This window comes from Prionailurus bengalensis, chromosome E2 (genome assembly GCF_016509475.1).
Source record: "Prionailurus bengalensis isolate Pbe53 chromosome E2, Fcat_Pben_1.1_paternal_pri, whole genome shotgun sequence".
Lineage (NCBI taxonomy): Eukaryota > Metazoa > Chordata > Mammalia > Carnivora > Felidae > Prionailurus > Prionailurus bengalensis.
The window spans coordinates 17424424-17447823 of NC_057352.1; the positions used below are offsets into that span (position 1 = coordinate 17424424).

Genomic DNA, 23400 nt, shown 5'->3' on the forward strand with positions numbered 1-23400 from the left:
AAATGGAAAGAAGTATAAGCGAAGAAAAGCAGGTAGAGTGTGTTAAGTAAGAGGAAAAGGTAAGGTCATTTGAAAGTTCATGCTGAAAGGCTTACTTTTGTACAATAGGCCTAAGGGGAGATTCCCAGAGAGCACCTCAAAGGTGCAGTCTCTCCAATGACCAACTGAGTAATTACCTGACGAGCTTCACTTACCTGGCCACCGGTCTCTTGTTAGTTCTCTGTCAACCAACCAGGGCTCCTTCCCCTGCTCCAAAAAGGAGATCACATCTGGTTTAGAAACAGAATGTCCTGCTTATAAAAGAAGTAAGGAGATACGTTTATGATGAGAATATACCAGTATTCAAATTCAGTCCCTTCATTAAGAAAAGGTCAAAGAAAGGTATATCAGATTTATGAAACAACATAGGACTTGAAACTCCCCCATATCTCAGTGTAGCTTCTTTGTTCTAACACTACAATATTAAAAACATTCTTCTAAGAACAGGATGTAGAAATACCTACTTGAAAGGCAGGTATTTCACATGGGAGAAAATAGAGCTTCTGACGGCAGAATCTGATTATGGACAGACGTCCTTACCCATTGAAACCAGGTGGCTGTAATTCTCCAACATCACATCTCTGTATAAATCTTTCTGATCATCATTCAGGCATTCCCACTCCTCCTGAGAGAAGTCTATGGACACATCACTGAACATCACTGATTCCTGGAACAACAACCATGTATATGACTTGATTAATAAAAAGAAATGTTTTATATTTTTGTTTTTGTTTTGTTCTTGGTGAAGGAAAGAGAGAAGAAAAGAATAAAGGGAGAAGTGAAAAATAGCAAGCATATAGAGTGGGGCTGGATGTTTCGGACGCAAGTGGAGGACTGTAAACAAATAAGCAGGACTGAATCTTGTGTTTCCGTGTTTATTCTGTTTCCCCCAGACAAAATTAGGAAGGTACAAAATCCAGCTAAGAGGGGCATCCCAATTAAGTGAAATAGTATATACAAATGGCTAGCATAATCCTTGCCATTCAGTACATATAAGCTTTTTTTCTCTACTTGCCCTACAGTAAGTCACCAACACATGTGAGCCTCTTTCTTTCTCTTCTTTTCCCAAGTAGCTAAGAGTAAAATTTCAGAATAAGGGATAAAGAGAAGACATTAAAACCATCCAGAGGAGAGCAGATCATATAAAAGACATCAAGAATCAGAGAGGCAATAAGGTTCTCAAGAACACTACTAAAAACAAGAAATGGTAAGAATAATTCTTCAATATGCTGATAGAGAAAAGAAATTCTCACCTACATTCCATAACTAAACTATCATTCTGTTGTGAGGATTGAAAAAAGACATTTCTAGACATAAAAGGACCTCATAATTTCTTAGGAAAGTACCAGAAGATGTGCTCCACCAAAAAGAAGGAAGTAAACCAGAAAAGAACAAGACGTAGTATTCAAGAAATATGTGAATTAACACAGGAGAACAGTGAAGGAAAATCTCAGGAAAACCACAAAAATGGAAGTCTTGGGAAAACTATGCAGTAGTCTAGACAGTAACAGGACCAGGTGGGAGCAGGGTGAAAAAGGGAATGGAGATGGCAGTCTCCGTACTCAAAACGAATTAATGTGTTTGATCAGATGGAAAAAATGGACAATGAAGGAAATGGGGGGAAAAAAAGCAATTAACCACAGGAAAAATGAAAGGCTGTAATAGAATGGAGCTATGAGCTGGCTCATCAGTAAGCAATATTTGCAGTCATGATATTGTGTACACTACTGATTTGACAAAAAAAAATTGTAATATGATTAATAACTATCAGAGGAAATGAAGGGTGCGATACAAGAATATACAATGTCCCTTCCACTTTGTAGTAAGTCAAGAGAGTAAAATTGATTCATCAAAAGATAGCAATTAAACCATATTCAAGACAGCTGAGGGCAATCACCTTTTGGGAGTGGGTGATGGGGCAAGATTAGAATAGCACTACTTTACTTGCAAAATGTGTAAAATGACTTTAAAAAATATTTTATCTTAGAAAATTAAATTTGCGTAAAATTCAAGACTGATCCTTTCTCATGTCACACTATTATATAGTAAGAGTTAATTCCTTGTTATAACAATTTATTTTTTAAGAAAAAAAAATTTTTTTAATTTATTTAGGCAATCTCCATACTCAACATGGGGCTTGAACTCACAACCCCAAGATCAAGAGCTCCTCTGACTAAGCCAGCCAGGTGCACCTTAATAAATTCTTTTCATTAGCATATTTTTTTCACTGAATAATATTCTATCACATGGATATAAAACAAGTTTTCTTTTGTTTTCAGATATTGATGTTAAAGTAATTTTTAAATCCTTAATACTGGCCCAATTTTACTTATAACTACCCATTGCTCAACAGTAAATTCCCTTTGTTCCTGAGATATAGGAAGGTGACGGAAAATGATCCAAATTCACACAATGGCATTACTGAAGTCTATTTATTATGGATGATCTGTTAAAATATAGGTGTCAGAGCTTTGTACTAACTATGAGTCACACCCCCAAACCTGAAAGGCTCATACACCAGGAGATCTTCCATGTACTAAGAATGATATCAATCAAAACCATTCCACATATTTTCTTCTTGGAAACCCTAGGTCTGTGATGATCAGGCCTTTTCCCTATGAGGTGCCCCTAATTATTTATCTCCATCTCATCAAATCACTGTCCAAGCAAATTAGATTCATTAACAAATGGGGAACACATTTCTATTCTTTTTGGCAGAAGTCTAAGACAGAAGATCTGAAGGACTTACTAAATGAATTTGTAAACGTTGCTTAAAAGAAGACGGAACTGGGAAGGACACTGGGTTTTTATGAAGAAATGAGGGTCAGGTTCCTGAATGGACCATGTAAAAGTTTTTTTTTTTTGGAGCCTGGCCTCAATCAGACCATTTTTACATTATGTAATTAACAATCTCTTTGTGAGAACAAACAAGGATTCTTGATGGAATCCATAAGAATTTTCTGAAGGATTTATAATCTGATTACGACCTCGTCACAGAAACTTGTTAACCAACAACTTGGCTGGCCCTTAACCGTTACCCGTAATTTGAGAGTGTAAAAATCTTTAACCAGACCTTGTTTCTTTTTTCCAACAATGGTTATAGAACAAATTCTTTTTTCTATAAATATCTCCACCAAGAGAGAAATTTTTGAATTGACTTATTGAAGATCTTTCTCTTTAGAGCAAGGTTAAGAGAACTTTAGCACAGCTTTTAACTAAACTGTCTGAAAAAGTTTTTGGTTTTTTTTTAAACATCAAAAATATCATGATGAAGAAGGCAAATGTTTACATGTACTAGGGGTAAAAATAACTCTCTTTGAGCAAAAGGAAACAGCATCTCACCTGAGCCATGGCTTTGGTATTTGCAGAAAAAGATCAGTCTTCCTCTGGGATCCTTTTGGAAAAGGGCAGAACTGGGGAAGGCAAAAGAAGCTACATAAGATCCCACTTGCTGCATAGCTCCCAGATGATCATTCCCCTCTGTTCACCCCACACAAATACAAATAAAAAAGGGGTATCAGTGAGAAAAATGGGCAAATCTTTCATTATTCCCTACTCCAGAGACCTCAGGCTTTGAAGTAGGATAGATTTCAGCAATCTAATATGGGCTTGGAGAAAATAGTATACATATATACACATCTACACACAAAGATATAATTTTTTTACACAACTGATTGCATATTATATACACTGTTATACACATTTCTATTTTTACTTAATGTATCTTTAAAAAAAATTTTTTTAACGTTTATTTATTTTTGAGACAGAGCATGAACGGGGGAGGGTCAGAAAGAGAAGAAGACACAGAATCTGAAGCAGGCTCCATCCAGGCTCTGAGCTGTCAGCACAGAGCCCGATGCGGGGCACAAACTCACGGACCATGAGATCATGACCTGCAGATGCTAAACGCTTAACCGCTTAACCGACTGAGCCACCCAGGCGCCCCTTTACATAATGTATCTTGAACTGGAACGTAACTTGTACCCACAGAGCTGAAATTCCCTTAGCTACATTGTATTTCATTAAATGGATACACTTTTATTTAACCAATCTGCGGCCCATGACCATTTGGGGCTGTTTCTTGTCTTCTATTACAAACAATGCTGTAATAAATATCCTTGTATAGAGGTGCCTAGGTGGCTCAGTCAGTTTAATGTCTGACTCTTGATTTTGGCTCAGGTCATGATTTGATGGCTCCTGAGTTCCAGCTCCAAGTCTGGCTCTGCACTGATAGTACGGAGCCTGCTTGGGATTCTCTCTCTCCCTCCCTCTCTCTCTGCCCCTCCCCTGTTTGTGCACACACACTCACTCTCTCTCTCTCTCTCAAAATAAACTTTAAAAAAATCCTTGCATACATATCATTTTACCTTTATACGAATTTCAAATAACTCCTAAAAGTTGATCATATACATTTTAGTTTGGATATACATTTGTCTAAACAGTTTTTAATGATCTTGTTTTGTACAATCAAGTCCTGTGTCCTGACCAAGAAATAACTGGTTGATGAACCATCCTCTAATCTTGCACAGTTTGAGACGATTTTTGGGATTAATGAATCTTAAGAAAACTGAAACCCAGGAAAGCGAACACAGCAATATTACAAAAACTTTAGGAAGATGATTAATTCGCGTAACAATGGGAAGAAATTAAAAAGTATAGAAATAATGTAGAAATGGACTAAATCCATATCACTGATGCTTTAGAATAGCTTTTAACTGTAAGCGTAGTAATAAAATTTGTAATAATTGTATACATGATATGTGCTTAAGATGTTTAAAATGACCCAAAGAACATTATACTAAAATACTAATAGATGTCTAAATTGTTTAAGAGGAGTAACTTAATTTGAGATCAATGTTGAAATGTTTTATAAAATATGTTCTTTCTGTTTATTAGATATAGGAATATAATAAACTGAGCATTATAAAGGGCAGTGAACATCCCTATGTACAAAACTCCTTGATGATTAAACAATTTATCAATAACTGTATGTAAAAGTGACCACCCAGGACAAAGAACCTTGTTATCAATTATTTAATGGATACATCTACCCCTAGCACTTACTGCATTCCACTAAGGGTGTGTGTGTGTGTGTGTGTGTGTGTGTGTGTGTGTGTATTTATTTATTTATTTATTTCAGGAAATGAAAACCAAGGTAATCCACAAATGTCTCTTCTTTAAAACCTGAAAGCACTCCTTTAATATTTTTATTATTACTATTTATTAAGCTCTTAGTTTGTTTTTCAAATCGACCAACATAATCTATTATATGCCAGGCACTGTGCTATATACTAAAGAATCAACAGTAATCCAGAAAGACTTGGAAACAACTCCTTCTCCCATACTTCTCACTTTAAAGTCCCCTTTTCTGGTCTCTCCTACTGGTCTTTCCTTGGTTAAAGGGACAATCTCAAGTGCTGCACCTTCCAAGTCAAATGAGCAAGGAAACCCCCCCCCTTTTTTTTAATTTTAGAGACAGAGTACACACACAAAGCAGGGAAGAGGGGCAGAGGGAGAAAGAATCTTAAGTGGGGTCCACACTCAGCATGAGTGGAGTCCAACACTAGGCTCAATTCCATAACCCTGGGATTATGACCTGAGCCACAATCAAGAGTTGGACCTTCAACTGACTGAGCCACCCAGGTGACGTGGTCAGGAAACATTCTTATTTCAATAGCTCCATATTATGTCTGTTACATTCCCAACCCTCTTCATCTTTGCTCCTAGAGTATATCATCTCCAGCTGAATTCTTGCATCTGGGGAATCTGCCCTTTCCTTCTTCTTTTATTTTTTTTAAGTTTATTTATTTATTTTTGAGAGAGAGAGAGAGAGAGAGAGAGAGAGAGAGAACGTGCGCACAAGCGCAGGAGAGACAGAGAGGAGAGACAATCCCAAGCAGGCTCCACGCTATCAGCGCAGATCCCAGTGTGGGGCTCAAACTCACCAACTGTGAGATCATGACCTGAGCTGAAACCAAGAGTTGGACACTCAACCAACTGTGCCACCTAAGCGCCCCTGACCCTTCCTTTTAAAACCAGTAATCTCTGTGGCCAAGACTGTAGTATGTTTACAAAATGACCACATGTTGGGTATGGAGCACCACCAAAAGATACCACTACAGACAAGAGAGCCCTCTGAAATCTACTAAATAAAATTTTTGAGAATTTTGCACTCTTCTAAACAAGCAGTCTTTTAATAAAAATATAATGTTTTAAATTATTTCCAACATTATCCTGAAAATTTCTTGTATACTAAGAATTGTATTTGTTAGTAAAAGAGACCTGAAAAGCACTTTAATTGTTCTGATATAACGAGAAGGCTAGATGTAGGTAGTGGTTGCCCTTGGCCTCCACGGTTGTTTTCGACACAATATCTATCATCCAATTAAAAAATGCTAGATAGGGGCGCCTGGGTGGCTCAGTCGGTTAAGCGTCCAACTTCGACTCAGGTCATGATCTCACGGTCCGTGAGTTCGAGCCCCGCATCGGGTTCTGTGCTGACAGCTCAGAGCCTGGAGCCTGCTTCAGATTCTGTCTCTCTCTCTCTCTCTCTCTCTGACCCTCCCCCATTCATGCTCTGTCTCTCTCTGTCTCAAAAATAAATAAACATTTAAAAAAAATTTAAAAAAAAAATGCTAGATATGCTCAGAGATAAAGCCAGAAAACAGAACCATGGACAATACAGATATTAGAGTTGGCAAACAATTTAAAATAGCTTTAAAATAGTTTTAAAATGTTAAAAACAACCAAAATATAAGGAAATGGGTAAGATAAAGAAATTAAACAGAACTGAAATCTGTAAAAAAGAACCAAATAGGCAACCTACATCAGTAAATGAGGAAATTAAGAAATTAGGGCACCTGGCTGGCTTAGGCACAAGAACACATGATTCTTGATCTCAGGGCCGTGACTTTGAGCCCCACATTGGATATAGAGATTACCAAATAAATAAATAAACTAAGAAGAAAGAAGAAAGAAAGAAAGAAAGAAAGAAAGAAAGAAAGAAAGAAAGAAAGAAAGAAGGAAGGAAGGAAGGAAGAAAATTAACAGAATTACTGATCTCAGAGGCACCTGGGTGGCTAAGTCAGTTAAGTGTCCAACTTCAGCTCAGGTCATGATCTCGTGGTTAGTGGGTTGAAGTCCCACATCCGGCTTTGCGCTGACTGCAGGGAGCCTGCTTCATATTCTGTATCCCTCTCTCTCTGCCCCCTCCCCCGCTCTCCAAAACAATTAAACATTAAAAAAATTAAAAAGAAAAAAGAATTAATGAACTGAAAGACAAGTCAAAAACAAACAAAAAAATCCACATGAAGTAGAAAAAAAGAACAGAAAGAACAGAAGTGAGTATAAGACAAAAGGGACACAGTCCAAAGATTTACCATATATGTTAGTGGAGTGTCTGAGGAATAAAAGAGATTGGAGAGTAATAATTGTCTGAACTGATTAACTGATTAAAAGCCTCAACAAGAGTTTCAAGCTCAGCAAACCTGAAGAATAATAAATAAAAAGGAAAACACAGAAAACAAAAAGCAAAACCACAACCCGAGAAAAAAGTTTTGAAAGTACCCAGAAGAAAAAATGTTACCAATACCACTGATGAAAATGAGAGGGATAACACAAATGAACAAAATCAAGAATGAAAACGTGAACATCATTATAGATGCCACAGACATTAAAAACATAACACTAATAACTTCATGCTCTTAAATTTGAAAGCTTAGATGAAACAAATTCTTTTAAAACATGCCAAAATGGACAAAACAGACAAAAAAACCTGAAACATCTGAAGAGGTAAATTGATTCCACAGTTTAAAATCTTCCTATCAAGAAAAGTTCAGGCCCAGATAGCTTCACCAGTGAATTCTTCCAAATTTAAGGAAAACCTTTAATCTTACCCATAGTGAATAGAAAAACACAGGGAATTCTTCTTAATTCATTTTATGAGGCTAATATAAGACTGATATCAAAACAAAGACATAAAATGAAAATTATGGGCCAATATTTCTCATGAACATACATGCAGAAGTTCATTAGCATATCTAACCCAGTGAAATTGTTAAAAAGTTTAATACTCTATGGGCAAGTAAGATTTATTTCAGGAATGATAGGTTGGTTCAAGGTATGAAACTTAAGATAATTTACCACATTGATAATAATAGTAAAAAAAATATCCTCTCGAAAGACACAGAAAATGCAATTGCTAAATTCAGCCCCCATTAATGTAAAAATCTTAACGAATGAGAACTTCCGACTTGATAAATAGCATCTACAGTAGGTGTTCTGTAGATGCTAGATACAAGGACAATATAAAAAAAAAAAAAAAAATTGTAGGGGCGCCTGGGTGGCGCAGTCGGTTAAGCGTCCGACTTCAGCCAGGTCACGATCTCGCGGTCCGTGAGTTCGAGCCCCGCGTCGGGCTCTGGGCTGATGGCTCAGAGCCTGGAGCCTGTTTCCGATTCTGTGTCTCCCTCTCTCTCTGCCCCTCCCCCGTTCATGCTCTGTCTCTCTCTGTCCCAAAAATAAATAAACGTTGAAAAAAAAAATTAAAAAAAAAAAATTGTACTTCTAGCAATAAACACTGGAAAAAAAAATTAAATACCACTGACAATGTCAAATACCCAGGCACAAATATAATAAAAGATGTGCATTGAAAACTACAACAAATCATTGAGAGAAATTAAAGACCTTAACAAATGTAGACATATACTATATTTATTAATTGGAAGATTCAATATTGATAGGATGTCAATTCTCCCCAAATTAACATATAGATTCACAAACAAAACCCCAGCAAGGATTTTTTATTTTTGGTGAGAATTAACAAGTTGATTCTGACATCCAAGAGACTTACAACAGCTAAGACAATCTTAAAAAAGAAAAGAAACAAGGTTGGAGAACTAATACTATAGATTTCAAGACAGTGGCATTGATAAAAAATAAAATAAAATAAAATAAAACAGAATTACAGTCCAGAAAGAGGATGACAGTATATATCACCTGATTTATGATAAAAGCCTCTAGCATTTCAGATGTGCAAAGATGGTGTTTTCAATAAATACCATATACAAAAACTAATTCAAGATGGACAACAGACTTAAATATGAAAGCTAAATCTGTAAGAAAACATAGAATATCTGCAGGAACTTGGAAATATAAAGATTTCTTTTCAAGATATGGAAAAAGCACTAATCATAAAAAACAAAGGGCTAAAAACCTGCCAGGAAAATGGGAGAAGACATATACATAGGCATAAGAAAGTACTCAAAAATGATGCCATGTTGAAAGGACACAGGAGCTAATTTGGAGTTCCTAATGGCCAAATCTGGGACAATTTGAGCAACAAATTATATAACAATAATAATGGATTAAAACTCATAGAACAAAATAAGTATCCATTAGTTAATAAACAAGTAATTGAATAAACACATGAGGAATAATGGACAGCTTTTTACAGAATTTAATAAGTATAGAAGGAATGATGGAAAGAGAAAACCACCACTAGGCACACACCACAGTAATAGTTGTTACAGATAAGAATTATCAATGGGTGAAAGTATGATGAGAACAGTATTTTTTTAAGTTTATTTATTTAAGTAATCTCTACCCCTAACATGAGGCTCAAACACATGACCCTGAGATCCAGAGTCACATGGTCTTATGACTGAGCCAGCCAGGCACCCCCATGAGAACAGCAGTTTTGCATAGTCTCTAAAACATCTCCCCACAAGATACTTATTAACTAAAAAGAGAAAAATAGTTTTACAAGGAAGAAACCTGGCAGATACCATCTCAACCAAGTGATCATAGTTAACATTACCAGTAATGAGATATACTGGTATCATTATATGACACATTGAGAAGAACATAAACACTATTTCTGTGATCTTTTAGCCAAAAATGCATAGTCTAAATTTAACCATGAGGAAAAAGCAGACAAATCCAAATTGAAAGACATCCTACAAGAAAACTGGCCAGTACCCTACATAAGTATCAAGGTCATGAAAGATGAAAAGAACTAAAGAACTATGTCTGATGGGAATAGACAAGACAACTAAATCAATGAAGTATTTTATATTGGGTCCTGGAACAGAAAAGGGCACTGATAGGACAATTAGCAAAATTTAAGTAAGGTTTGTAAATTAGTCAAAAATCTTATTTCTGTGTAAATTTCCTGATTTTCATCATTGCACCATGGGCACCTGAGTGAAGAATACATAGGAATTCGGGGAGCCTGGGTGGCTCAGGCAGTTAAGCGTCCAACTTCAGCTCAGGTCATGATCTTGCAGTTCGTGGGTTTAAGCTCCACACTGGGCTCCATGCTGACTGTGTGAAGCCTGCTTGGGATTCTTTCTTTCTCTCCATCGCTCTCTGCCCCTCCCCCACTTGCACACTCTCTCTCAAAATAAATAATACAATTAAGGGGATGCCTGGGTGGCTCAGTCAGTTAAGCATAGGACTTTGGCTCAGGTCATGATCTCATGATTTGTGGGTTCAAGCCCTGCATCTGGCTCTGTGCTGACAACTGACAGCCTGGAGCCTGCTTCAGATTCTGAATCTTCCTCACCCTCTGTCCCTCCCAGACTCGCGCGTGCTCGCTCTCTCTCTCAAAAATAAATAAGCATTAAAAAAATTAAAAAATAATAAACTTTAAAAAAGAATATATAGGAATTCTTTAAACTACATTTACAATATGAAAATAAAAAGTTGTCTTTAAATGAAGACAAAAAATTTTTAAGGGCAGTGAGTGAAAAGACCTGAACAGACACTTTAAAAAACAGGGTAACTTCTGGGACGCAGCAGAGGCAGTCATAAGAGGAAAGTATATAGCAATCTAGGCCTTCCTAAAGAAGGTAGAAAGATCCCAGATACACAACCTAACCTTATGCCTTAAAGAGCTGGAAAAAGAACAGGAAATAAAACCCAAAACCAGCAGAAGACAGGAAATAATAAAGATTAGAGCAGAAATTAATGCTATCAAAACCAAAAAAGCAGAACAGATCAATGAAACCAGAAGCTGATTCTTTGAAAGGATTAACAAAATTGATAAACCACTAGCCAGTTTGATCAAAAAGAAAAAGGAAAGGACCCAAAAAAATGAAATCAAGAACGAAAGAGGAGCGATCACAACCAACATAGCAGAAATAAAAACAATAATAAGAGAATACTATGAGCAATTATCTGCCAATAAAATGGGCAACCTGGAAGAAATGGACAAATTCCTAGAAACACATATACTACCAAAACTGAAACAGGAAGAGAGAGAGGCAAACCATAAGAGACTCTTAAAAACTGAGAATAAACTGAGGGTTGATGGGGGGTGGGAGGGAGGGGAAAGTGGGTGATGGGCATTGAGGAGGGCACCTGCTAGGATGAGCACTGGGTGTTGCATGCAAACCAATTTCACAATAAATTTCATATTAAAAAATAATAAATAAAATAAAACCCAAATGCTATAAACTCTGAAAAAAAAAACCTGAAATAGGAAGAAATAGAAAATTTGAACAGACCCATAACCAGTAAAGAAATCAAATTAGTAATAAAAAACCTCCCAAGAAACAAGAGTCCAGGGCCAGATGGCTTTCCAGGGGAATTCTACCAAACATTTATGGAAGAGTTAACACCTATTCTCTTGAAGCTGTTCGAAAAAACAGAAATGGAAGGAAAACTTCCAAACTCATTCTATGAAGTCAGCATTACCTTGATTCCCAAACTAGACAGAGATCCCACTAAAAAGGAGAACTACACACCAATTTCTCTGATGAACATGGATGCAAAAATCCTCAACAAGATATTAGCCAACCGGATCCAACAATACATAAAAAAAAAAAAATTATTCACCGTGACCAAGTGGGATTTATAACTGGGATGCAGGGCTGGCTCAATATCCGCAAAACAATTAATGTGATTCATCACATCAATAAAAGAAAGGACAAGAACCATACGATCCTCTCAATAGACGCAGAGAAAGCATTTGACAAAATACAGCATTCTTTCTTGATAAAAACCCTCAAGAGAGTAGGGATAGAAGGATCATACTTCGAGGTCATAAAAGCCATATATGAAAGACCCAACACTGATACCACCCTCATTGGGGAAAAACTGAGAGCTTTCCTCCTAAGGTCAGGAACAAGACAGGGATGTCCACTCTCGCCACTGTTATTCAACATAGTATTGGAAGTCTTAGCCTCTGCAATCGGACAATACAAAGAAATAAAAGGCATCCAAATTGGCCAGGAGGAGGTCAAACTTTCACTCTTTGCAGATGACATGACACTGTATATGGAAAACCCTAAAGATTCCACCAAAAAACTGCTAGAACTGATTCATGAAGTGAGCAAAGTTGCAGGATATAAAAATCAATATACAGAAATCAGTTGCATTCCTATACACCAACAATGAAGCAAAAGAAACAGAAATCAAGGAATTGATCCCATTTACAGTTGCACCAAAAACCATAAAATACCTAGGAATAAATCTAACCAAAGAGGTGAAAAATCTATACGCTGAAAACTATAGAAAGCTTATGACAGAAATTGAAGAAGACATAAAAAAATGGAAAAAGATTCCATGCTCCTGGATAGGAAGAACAAACATTGTTAAAATGTCAATACTACCCACAGCAATCTACATATTCAATGCAATCCCTATCAAAATAACACCAGCATTCTTCACAGAGCTAGAACAAACAATCCTAAAGTTTGTATGGAACGCGAAAAGACCCCAAACAGCCAAAGCAATCTTGAAAAAGAAAGCCAAAGCAGGAGGCATCACAATCCCGGACTTCAAGCTATACTACAAAGCTGTAATCATCAAGACAGTATGGTACTGGCACAAGAACAGACACTCAGATCAATGGAACTGAATAGAGAACCCAGAAACGGACCTACAAACATATGGCCAACTAATCTTTGACAAAGCAGGAAAGAATATCCAACGGAATAAACACAGTCTCTTCAGCAAGTGGTGCTGGGAAAACTGGACAGCGACATGCCAAAGAATGAACCTGGACCACTTTCTTACACCATACACAAAAATAAACTCAAAATGGATGAAAGACCTCAATGTAAGACAGGAAGCCATCAAATTCCTCAAGGAGAAAGCAGGCAAAACCTCTTTGATCTTGCCCGCAGCAACTTCTTACTCAACACGTCTCCAGAGGCAAGGGAAACAAAAGCAAAAAGAACTACTGGGACCTCATCAAAATAAAAAGCTTCTGCACAGCGAAGGAAACAATCAGCAAAACTAAAAGGTAACCAACAGAATGGGAGAAGATATTTGCAAATGACATATCAGATAAAGGGTTAGTATCCAAAATCTATAACAAACTTATCAAACTCAACACCCAAAACACAAATAATCCAGTGAAGAAATGGGCAAAAGACACTAATAGACACTTTTCCAAAGAAGACATCCAGATGGCCAACTGACACATGAAAAAATGCTCAACATCACTCATCATCAGGGAAATACAAATCAGAACCACAATGAGATACCATCTTACACCTGTCAGAATGGCTAACATTAACAACTCAGGCAAAAACAGATGTTGGTGAGGATGTGGAGAAAGAGGATCTATCTCTTTTGCACTGCCAGTGGGAATGCAAGCTGGTGCAGCCACTCTGGAAAACAGTATGGAAGTTCCTAAAAAAGTTAAACATAGAAATACCCTACGACCCTTGGTGCAGCCACTCTGGAAAGCAGTGTAGGGGTTTCTCAGAAAATTAAAAATAGACCTACCCTATGACCCAGCAATAGCACTGCTAGGAATTTACCTAAGGGATACAGGAGTACTGATGCATAGGGGCACTTGTACCCCAATGTTTATAGCAACACTCTCAATAATAGCCAAATTATGGAAAGAGCCTAAATGTCCATCAACTGATGAATGGATAAAGAAACTGTGGTTTATATACACAATGGAGTACTACATGGCAATGACAAAGAACGAAATATGGCCCTTTGTAGCAACGTGGATGGAACTGGAGAGTGTGATGCTAAGTGAAATAAGCCATACAGAGAAAGACAGATACCATATGTTTTCACTCTTATGTGGATCCTGAGAAACTCAACAGAAACCCATGGAGGAGGGGAAAGAAAAAAAAAAAAAAAAGAGGTTAGAGTGGGAGAGAACCAAAGCATAAGAGACTCTTAAAAACTGAGAACAAACTGAGGGTTGATGGGCGGTGAAAGGGAGGGGAGGTTGGGTGATGGGTATTGAGGAGGGCACCTTTTGGGGTGAGCACTGGGTGTTGTATGGAAACCAATTTGACAAAAAATTTCGTATATTGAAAAAAATAAAATAAAATAAAATAAAATAAAATAAAATAAAATAAAATAAAATAAAATAAAATAAAATACAAAAGAAATACCCTACGACCCAGCAATTGCACTAGTAGGTATTTAACCATGGGATACAGGTGTGCTGTTTCGAAGGGACACATGCACATGGAAAGAGCCCAAATGTCCATCGATGGATGAATGGATAAAGAAGATGTGGTATATATATACAATGGAGTATTACTCAGCAATCAAAAAGAATGAAATCTTGCCATTTGCAACTAAATGGATGGAACTGGAGGGTAAGTGAAATTAGTGAAATTAGAGAAAGACAAAAATCACATGACTTCACTCATATGAGGACTTTAAGAGACAAAACAGATGAACATAAGGGAAGGGAAACAAAATATAAAAACAGGGAGGGGGACAAAACAGAAGAGACTCATAAATATGGAGAACAAACAGAGGGTTACTGGAGGAGGGATGGGCTAAATGGGTAAGGGGCATTAAGGAATCTACTCCTGAAATCATTGTTTCACTGTATGCTAACTAATTTGGATGTAAATTAAAAAAAAAAAAAAAAACCCAGGATATACAAGGGGCACCTGGGTGGCTTAGTCAGTAAAGCATCCAAATTCAGCTCAGGTCATGATGTTGTGGTTCCTGAGTTAGAGCCCCAAATCTGGCTTACTGCTGTCAGTGCAGAGCCTGCTTTGGATATTCTGTCTCATCTTTCTGCCTCTTTCCAGCTCATGCTCTCTCTCAAAAATAAACAAGGATTTAAAAACAAAAAATAAATTAAAAAAAAAAAAAAACCTTTGGAAAACACACACACACACACACACACACACACACACACACACCCCAGAATATCCAAATAGCCAATAAACCTGTGAAAAGATGCTGAATATCATTACCCATCAGGGAAACAAATTAAAACTGCGATGAGGAGTGCCTGGGTGGTTAAGCAACCAACTTTGGTTCAGGTCATGATCTCACAGCTCGTGAGTTTGAGCCCCGCGTGGGGGCTCTGTGCCCTCAGCAAAGAGCCTGCTTGGAATTCTCACTTTCTCCTCTCTCTCTGCCCTTCCCCTACTTATGCTTTCTCGCTCTCAAGATAAATAACCTTAAAAAAAAGAAAACTGCGATGAAATTCCACTACATAACCACCAGAATAATTAAAAGACTGGCAATCTCAACAGAGCCAATGTGGAGCAACTCTCATACGTTGCTGGATGGATTGGTACAACCACATGAGAAATTGGTAGAATCTATTAAACAAATGCCCACCATATTATCTAGCAATTCCACTCCTAAATATTTAGCCAAGAGAAAAGCATTTACATGTTCACCAAAAACAGAGAATGTTCATAGCAGCAATACAATCTGTAACGGCCAAAAAATGTAAACTATCAAATGTCCATCAACAGTGTAAGCAATTAATACATTGCAATACATCCCCATGTAATGACAACTAAGTACAACTACAGTGGACAACTTGGACGAATCTCAGACATAATGTGGAAGAAGCCAGGCATAAAAGAACACATGCTATACAATTCCATTCATATGTGAAGTTCAAGAATGGGTAAAATTAATGGCGATAGACTTCTGAACAGTGATTGTGGGAGAAATAACCGGGAAGGGGCATGAGGGAACCTTCTGGGGTGCTGGCCATGTTCTTTATGTTGCTTTAGGAAATTGTGTTACAGCTGTATACTTAGGATTTGTGCACTTTATGCTCTATCTCCTAAAGATGTTTTTTAGAACTTTGAGAATCATGTTTTGGTAGAAACATGGAGCAATGAGAAGTTTCAAATATTGCTGTGCAAGCATAAATGTGCACACCCACTTAGGTAATTATTTTGGTACTACTGAGTAAAGTGTAGGATATCATATGAGCCAGCAATTCCACTGTCAGGTAGAGAAACTCATGCACATGTATCCGCTGTAAAAGAATGCTGTGGCAGCGCTGTGTATAAAGTCGGAAACTAGAAACAATTCAAACACCCATCATTAATTGAAGGGATGAATAACAAGGGTATATTTCAAAGGATGTAATGCAAAGAAAACAAATGAACCACTACTATATTTAATATGACAATTGTCTAAAACATAGTTGTACAAATAAGCAAAATAAAAGACAAAAGACCATAGGATAGCATTTGCAAAAGTTTTAAAACGAGGGAAAACCATAGTATAATATGTAGGTATACAACCTAAGTGAAAAAACCTCATATATTTATCCAGTCACCCAAAACATAATCACACGACCACTACGGGGACAGACAGCTAGCGGTAACCCATAACCAAAGCAACAGGGCCAACACCCTGGGCCTCAACGGTCACATAAGCACAACCACACATTTACCAAGAGGACATTCAGTCACAACCGCACTGACACAGGCACCACACGCCCGCAGATGGTCGCACAGTCACAATCACACTATCCACAGATAAAACCACATAGAATTCACAAGTACCCCCAACTGTACTCTGCAGCACACAGTCACAGAGTCGCACAATCACACGCCCTAACGGGAACAAACACTATTATTACATCTACCGAGTCACAAGCTCCCCACACCTTCACACACAATGCCGCACGTGGTCCCAATCACTCACTCACTCTCTTCCTTTCTCTCTCACACACACAAACACCACCGAGTCACATCCAATCACACCAGAACAGTCACGAGCTCCCAGACCGTGCTGCACACGGGTAATCACTGGAAGCACACACCACAGGAACAGCTAGTCACAACCACACGGTCATTCACTACATACTACCAGCCAGACACAATCACACAACTTCAATCTTACCTCCTCCGCCGTACAGAGCCGAGCCTCCGGCCCCGCCCTCTCCTAGGGAACCTCACCCCAGGCCTTCCAAGCTTCCAAAACAGCGGTACCCTCCACAGCGCTGCAACAGTTGTGGGTGCAGACCTGAGGGTACCGCCAGCGCGTGACTTGGAGGCTGAATTCACGCGAGAATCATAACGATGCCGAGGAGTCCTCTGGGAAATGTAGTCAGAAACTTACCTGTGGCAGGCAAGATGGCTCCCGGTCGCCAGAATTTCTGTCAGGGGTTAGCTGAGGCCCTGCTTAAAGGATTGCGCCCCCTCATGGAACCGCGCACCGGAGGCCTCACAAAGGCTGGCACGGCCTTAGGCAGTGGCTTCCAAAAGCTACTCTGACGTGTTTGAAATGGGGTTCCTTCTCCGGCCCACCCTCCTATCCTCAGGAGTTGTACGGACTCAGGAAGAGGAGGGCTAGTTTGGTTTAGGTAAGATCATTTCGCACCATTGAGCCTTCTGGGAAATGTAGTTCGGAGCAGGGAGAGCGTTGGATGGACCCTTTGAAATTCGTCTTGATTCTTCACTGCTCGCGCCTGGCTACACCCCAGAGACTTCTTGGGAGGGTCATTGCGCCCAAGGAGTGCGCAGACTTCTTTGGTCGCTTTTTCGGCCTTTGTTCAGGCGGGAGTTTGGCGTGGGGCTCCTCTGTGCAAACGAGTTGTGGGATCTGAGCTTCTGAGACTTAAAGCTAGGGTGACCGAAAGGGAGGAGACTGGAAACCTGCAACGGGATTGGGGAGGTCCAAGAGGAGGAATTGCTAAACGTGAAACGGGTTTGGAAACGCCAAAAGGGAGGGGTTTGCGACGTTGCAAAGGGGGCTGGTATTATTCTGTGCTATTGATTTGTGTGTGAAAGTTAGGGCCTGAAGAGAGTGATGGGGTGGTGAGTCAGCCTTTGCGGGAAGCAAGTAATGGGATTCCAGGTGTGTGTGACTTAAGGTGTTGGGGGGTCGTGGGGAGAGGGAGAAACAGTACTCAGGAGTTTGTGTCTGGGTGTGTAATTGGTAATTTAAATAAATATCATTGTATGACTGGGATTGTATCTTGGAGATAATCTCTGAGCCACAATAATAAAACAGTAACAAGGATAGATTTTCCTAGAATGTTTTTTCTTTAAAATATTTTTTAATGTTTATTTATTTTTGACAGAGAGGGAGACAGAGCATGAGCGGGGGAGGGGCAGAGAGAGAGGGAGACAGAATCTGAAACAGGCTCCAGGCTCCGAACGGTCAGCACGGGGTTCCACGCGGGGCTCGAACTCATGACCTGAGCCGAATTCGGATGCTCAACCGACTGAACCACTCAGGCACCCCTGTTTTTTTAAGTATTTTGGTGGGAGAAAGTTTACATAATTGAGCTGATAAGTGACTTAAAGCCTGACTTTTGGGTAAAACCAGTAGCATTGTTATGGAATTGAAATAAAATTAGCATTGTTCTCTTAAAAGAGAAAGTATTTGAAAATGACTTTTTTGTTGTTTATTTATTTTTAATTTTTTTTTTAACGTTTATTCATTGGGGGAGGGGCAGAAAGAGAGACATACACCTAGAATCCGAAGCAAGCTCCAGGCTCTGAGCTGTCAGCACAGAAGACTGCTTGGGGCGCAAACCCATGGACGGGGAGCTCATGACCTGAGCTGAAGTGGACCCTTAAGCGACTCAGCCACCCAGGCGTCCCTGTTGTTTTTGTTTTTTAAATGAACTGCTTGCTCTACTTAAAGTACAAACCTTGGAGACATAGCAGTTCAGTCTTCTGTGTTCTTTTAATGTCCTTGTGATGGGATGTAGGTCTAAAGGAGCTGATTTGTGAAATCCTGGGCTAAGAAATAAAGCATGAAGGTAGTGTGGACCATTGCAATAGCAGAGAAGTAAATTAGTGTCATTCCCATTTTATGAAGAGAAAAACTTGGCTTAGAGAGATCAAGGAATATAAGTTTATAGTTCCTTAAGGAGCCTACTCAGACAAACTAATTTAGTAATTCCCTCTGCTTACCCTCAGACCAGGTGGATTTATTAGGTGTAAAAATAGATTGTTCCTAATTGCAAAGATGCTTTATCCAGGTATGTTACTACAGTTACTTTTAACATTATTTTGTTTTGTCTTTTAAATATTTGTTTGTTTGTTTGTTTGTTTGTTTATAGTTTTGAGAGAAACAGTGGGGAAGGGAGAGAGAGAATCCCAAACAGGCTAAGTGCTGTCAACGCAGAGCCCCCTGCCGGACTGGATCTTACTAACCATGAGAGCATGACCCGAGGCGAAATCAAGAGTCAGGTGCTTAACCAACTGAGACACCCAGGCGCCTGTAAACATTTTATTTTTAAGTAATCTACACCCAACATGGGCACAAACTCACAACCCAGAGATCAAGAGTTGTATAGTCCACTAACTAAACCAGCCAGGCACCCAACATAATTTTAAATAAAAAGGAGAATGTAAGGTAGTTGGGTCTAAAATTCCTGTAAGTTTTATATATACAAACAAAAACTTAGAATAGGATAAAATTCTTCAGGATAATCTTAGCAAAAAATAAATCCTATTTAAGAAAAAGTTTAAAACCCTATGAGGATACACAAAAAAAGACTTAAATGAAAAATTATACCATATTCTTGAATAGAAATCCTTTATTATAAAAAATGTCATTTAAATTAATTTATGAATTTAACATGATCCCATTGAAAATAATGTCTTTCTCTAGATAGGTAGGGGTTATTTTAAAGTTCAAATGGAGGGGCACCTGACTGGCTCATTTGGAAGAGCATGTAACTCTTGATCTCAGGGTCATTAGTTTGAGCCCCATGTTGGGTGTAGAGATTACTTAAATAAGTATTTAAAAAATAAAGGTCAGGGTGCCTGGGTGGCTCATTGGTTAAGCGTCTGACTTCAGCTCAGGTCATGATTTCAACGTTCGTGGGTTTGAGCCCCACATCAGTCTCTATGCGGACAGATAGTTCAGAGCCTGGAGCCTGCTTTGGATTCTGTGTCTCCTCTCTCTCTCTCTCTCTCTCTCTCTCTGCCCTATACCACTTGTACTCTCTCTCTCTCTCAAAAATAACATTAAAAAAAGAAGTTCAAATGTAAAAACAAAGGCAAGAACAGACAGTCTAATTGGAAGAAAAAAAGCAGTGTGGGGCATATGGGACTAGTCTTAAAATATATGCTAAAACTTCAAAATTTAAATAATACGGGATTGTCATCTGAATGGACAGACCAGTGGAACAAAATAGAGAATCCAAAAATAGAACTAAATGAAGGATTCTAGTGTATGGTGAATGGGGCATCTCAAATCAGTTGGGAAAAAGATGGACTTTTCAATAAAGGTAATAGGGACAATTTGATAGACTTTCGAGAAAGAAGAGGATGGATTATGCCATGTACTGAATCCAGAATTAATTCCAAATGGGTCAAAATTTAAAACTGAAACAAAAAACTTAAATTACAAAGACTGAAAACTTGAGTGAATTACTTTATAACCATGGAGGAGGGAAAGCCTTTCTAAACTTCAAAAACTAAAAATAAAAACGTAGAAGATTAATTATTCCTACTACATGAAAAAAAAAGTTAAAGTGACAAACTGGAAACATATTTGCATTTTGTGTTACAAACAAATGACTAAGCTCCCTAATGTATAAGGAGCACCAAAAAAAAAAAAAAAAAAAAAAAAAAAAAAAGATTTAAAGAAAGACTAACAACCCAATAAGAATGGAAAAGAGATTAACAAACAAAACATAGAACATAGTCCCATGTTCTCAAATATGTGAAAATACGCCCAATCTCATTCACAATCAGATAAATTCCATTAGACATATATGGAGATATTTATTCTCACAGACTAGAATGGCAAAAATTCCCCAAAGATGAAAACCTTTATTGTTAGAGGGACTGCAGATTGTTACAAACTTTTTGAAAGACAATTTGGCAACATCTTTCAAAATTTCAATTGCACTTAACTTTCACTGAGCAATCCCCTCTGGGATTTTATCCTACAGTTATGATGATGTATATCCAATATTATACATATAACAGTCTTCACAATGCAAAATATTGATAATTAGCCATAAATAAGCCATTGAACATAGTGCAACACTATGTAATTGGAGAGAAAACCGAGAACACTGTCTATGGCCTGATACAAAAAGCCTCCGAAATATATTAAATAAAAACAAAAAGAAGATGCAGAACCTTATGTTATAATATTCTACTTTTTGTATAACAAAGGGGAGGAGTGCATATGAATAAATATTTGTGTTTGCATGAAGAACTCAAATTTGCAAAAGAAACTAGTAAAAGTGATTTCTGTGGCAGCCATTGGTGGCAAGAGGGTGGGTAGCGACAAAGAAAGGAGTAATTTTTCACTGGGACATACTCTATTTTTTATTTACTTAAAAAAATATTTATTTTGAGAGAGAGCGTGCTCGTGAGCAGGGGAGGGGCAGAGAGAAAAAGGGAGAGAGAGAATCCCAAGCAGGCACCACACTGTATGCGCAGAGCCTGATGCAGGCTCAATTCCATGAACCATGAGATCATGACCCGAGCCAAAATCAAGAGACAGACATTCAACCAACTGAGCCACCCAGGTGCCCTGGGACATACTCTATACATAAGCTTTCATTTATTGTCACCTTTACATGAGAGAGAAGAGTTGACTTCTTCACATTCTTTCCAAAAACATCACAACTGCATTCTTGACAATTTCCTTGGCTTCCTTGAGACCACTCTTTCATTTTTCTAATTCTAATCCTCTGATCACTAAAACAAATAACAACAGCAACAAAAACATCCATGAATTGTTTTTCCACTTGTCTTTTTTATTTTTTTATACGAAAACAAATTTTTTTAACGTTTGCTAGAGAAAGAGACAGACCTTGAGCAGCAGAGGGCAGAGAGAGGAGACAGAATCTGAAGCAGGTTCCAGGCTCAGCTGTCAGCACTGAGCCCCCTGTGGAGCTCAAACTCACAAACTGGGAGATTGTGACCTGAGCCAAAGTCTGACGCTTAACTGACTGAGCCACCTAGGTACCCCTTTCCACTTGCCTTTTTAAAGTTAGGATTCTGTCATTGACCATCTCCTCTTATGTGTACTTTGTTTTGTTTTGTTTTGTTTTTCAGCAACCATATCCATATCATAGCTTTGGCAATATTTACTGGCTCATGAGCATCAAATTTGTTTCCATTCTAGGACTATCTTTTTTTTTTTTTGAAATTTACCATTTCAACCATTTTTATTTTTTTTAATTTTTTTAAATTTTATTTTTTATTTTTTAAAATTTACATCCAAATTAGTTGGCATATAGTGAAACAATGATTTCAGGAGTAGATTCCTTAATGCTCCTTACCCATTTAGCCCATCTCCCCTCCCCCCAACCCCTCCAGTAACCCTCACTTTGTTCTCCATATTTATGAGTCTCTTCTGTTTTGTCCCCCTCCCTGTTTTTATATTATTTTTGTTTCCCTTCTCTTATGTTCATCTGTTTTGTCTCTTAAAGTGAAGTCATGTGATTTTTGTCTTTCTCTGACTGACTCATTTCACTTAGCATAATACCCTCCAGTTCCATGCATGTAGTTGCAAATGGCAAGATTTCATTCTTTTTGATTGCCGAGTAATACTCACTCCATTATATATAAGTATATACCACATCTTCTTTATCCATTCATCCATCGATGGACATTTGGGCTCTTTACATACTTTGGCTATTGTTGATAGTGCTGCTATAAACATTGGGGTGCATGTGTTCCTTCGAAACAGCACACCTGTATCCCGTGGATAAATGCCTAGTAGTGCAGTTGCTGGGTTGTAGGGTAGTTCTGTTTTTAGTTTTTTGAGGAACCTCCATGCTGTTTTCCAGAATGGCTGCGCCAGCTTGCATTCCCATCAACCATTTTTAAATGTACAGTTCAGTAGCATTGGTACATTCACATTATTGTATTAGCATCACCACTATCCATCCCCAGAAATCTTTCATCACCCTAAACTTAAACTCTGTACCCATTAAACAATAATCAGCCATCTACCTTCCCTTCATCCCCTTGTAACCACTCTGCTACTTTCTGTCTCTATGAATTTGACTATAGGTTCTGCTCATGTAAATGAAACCATACAATTTTTTTTTGTGTCTGGATTATTTAACTTGGCATATAATATTTTAATGGTTCATTCTTGTAGTCTGTATCAGAATTTCATTCATTTTGAAGGCTGAATAATAATATTTCATTGTACGTTCATATCACATTT

General features: G+C 38.1%; 1 protein-coding gene across 2 annotated transcripts in view; it reads right to left on the reverse strand.

The window, feature by feature from the left end:
• Positions 1-17302, reverse strand: part of ZNF566 (zinc finger protein 566) — a 29267-nt gene extending 11965 nt beyond the window's left edge. Inside the window, exons 1-4 of one of the 2 annotated variants that reach the window (XM_043600696.1) lie at positions 17140-17302; positions 3382-3452; positions 580-706; positions 195-290 (exon numbers count right to left, since the gene is read on the reverse strand). In XM_043600696.1, coding sequence (XP_043456631.1) covers positions 195-290; positions 580-706; positions 3382-3390 — 232 coding nt within the window. In that variant the 5' untranslated portion in view covers positions 3391-3452; positions 17140-17302. Of the gene's footprint in view, positions 1-194; positions 294-579; positions 707-3381; positions 3453-17139 lie in introns of both variants that reach the window. The other variant, XM_043600695.1, reaches the window with a different exon arrangement.
• Positions 17303-23400: the final 6098 nt, after the last annotated feature.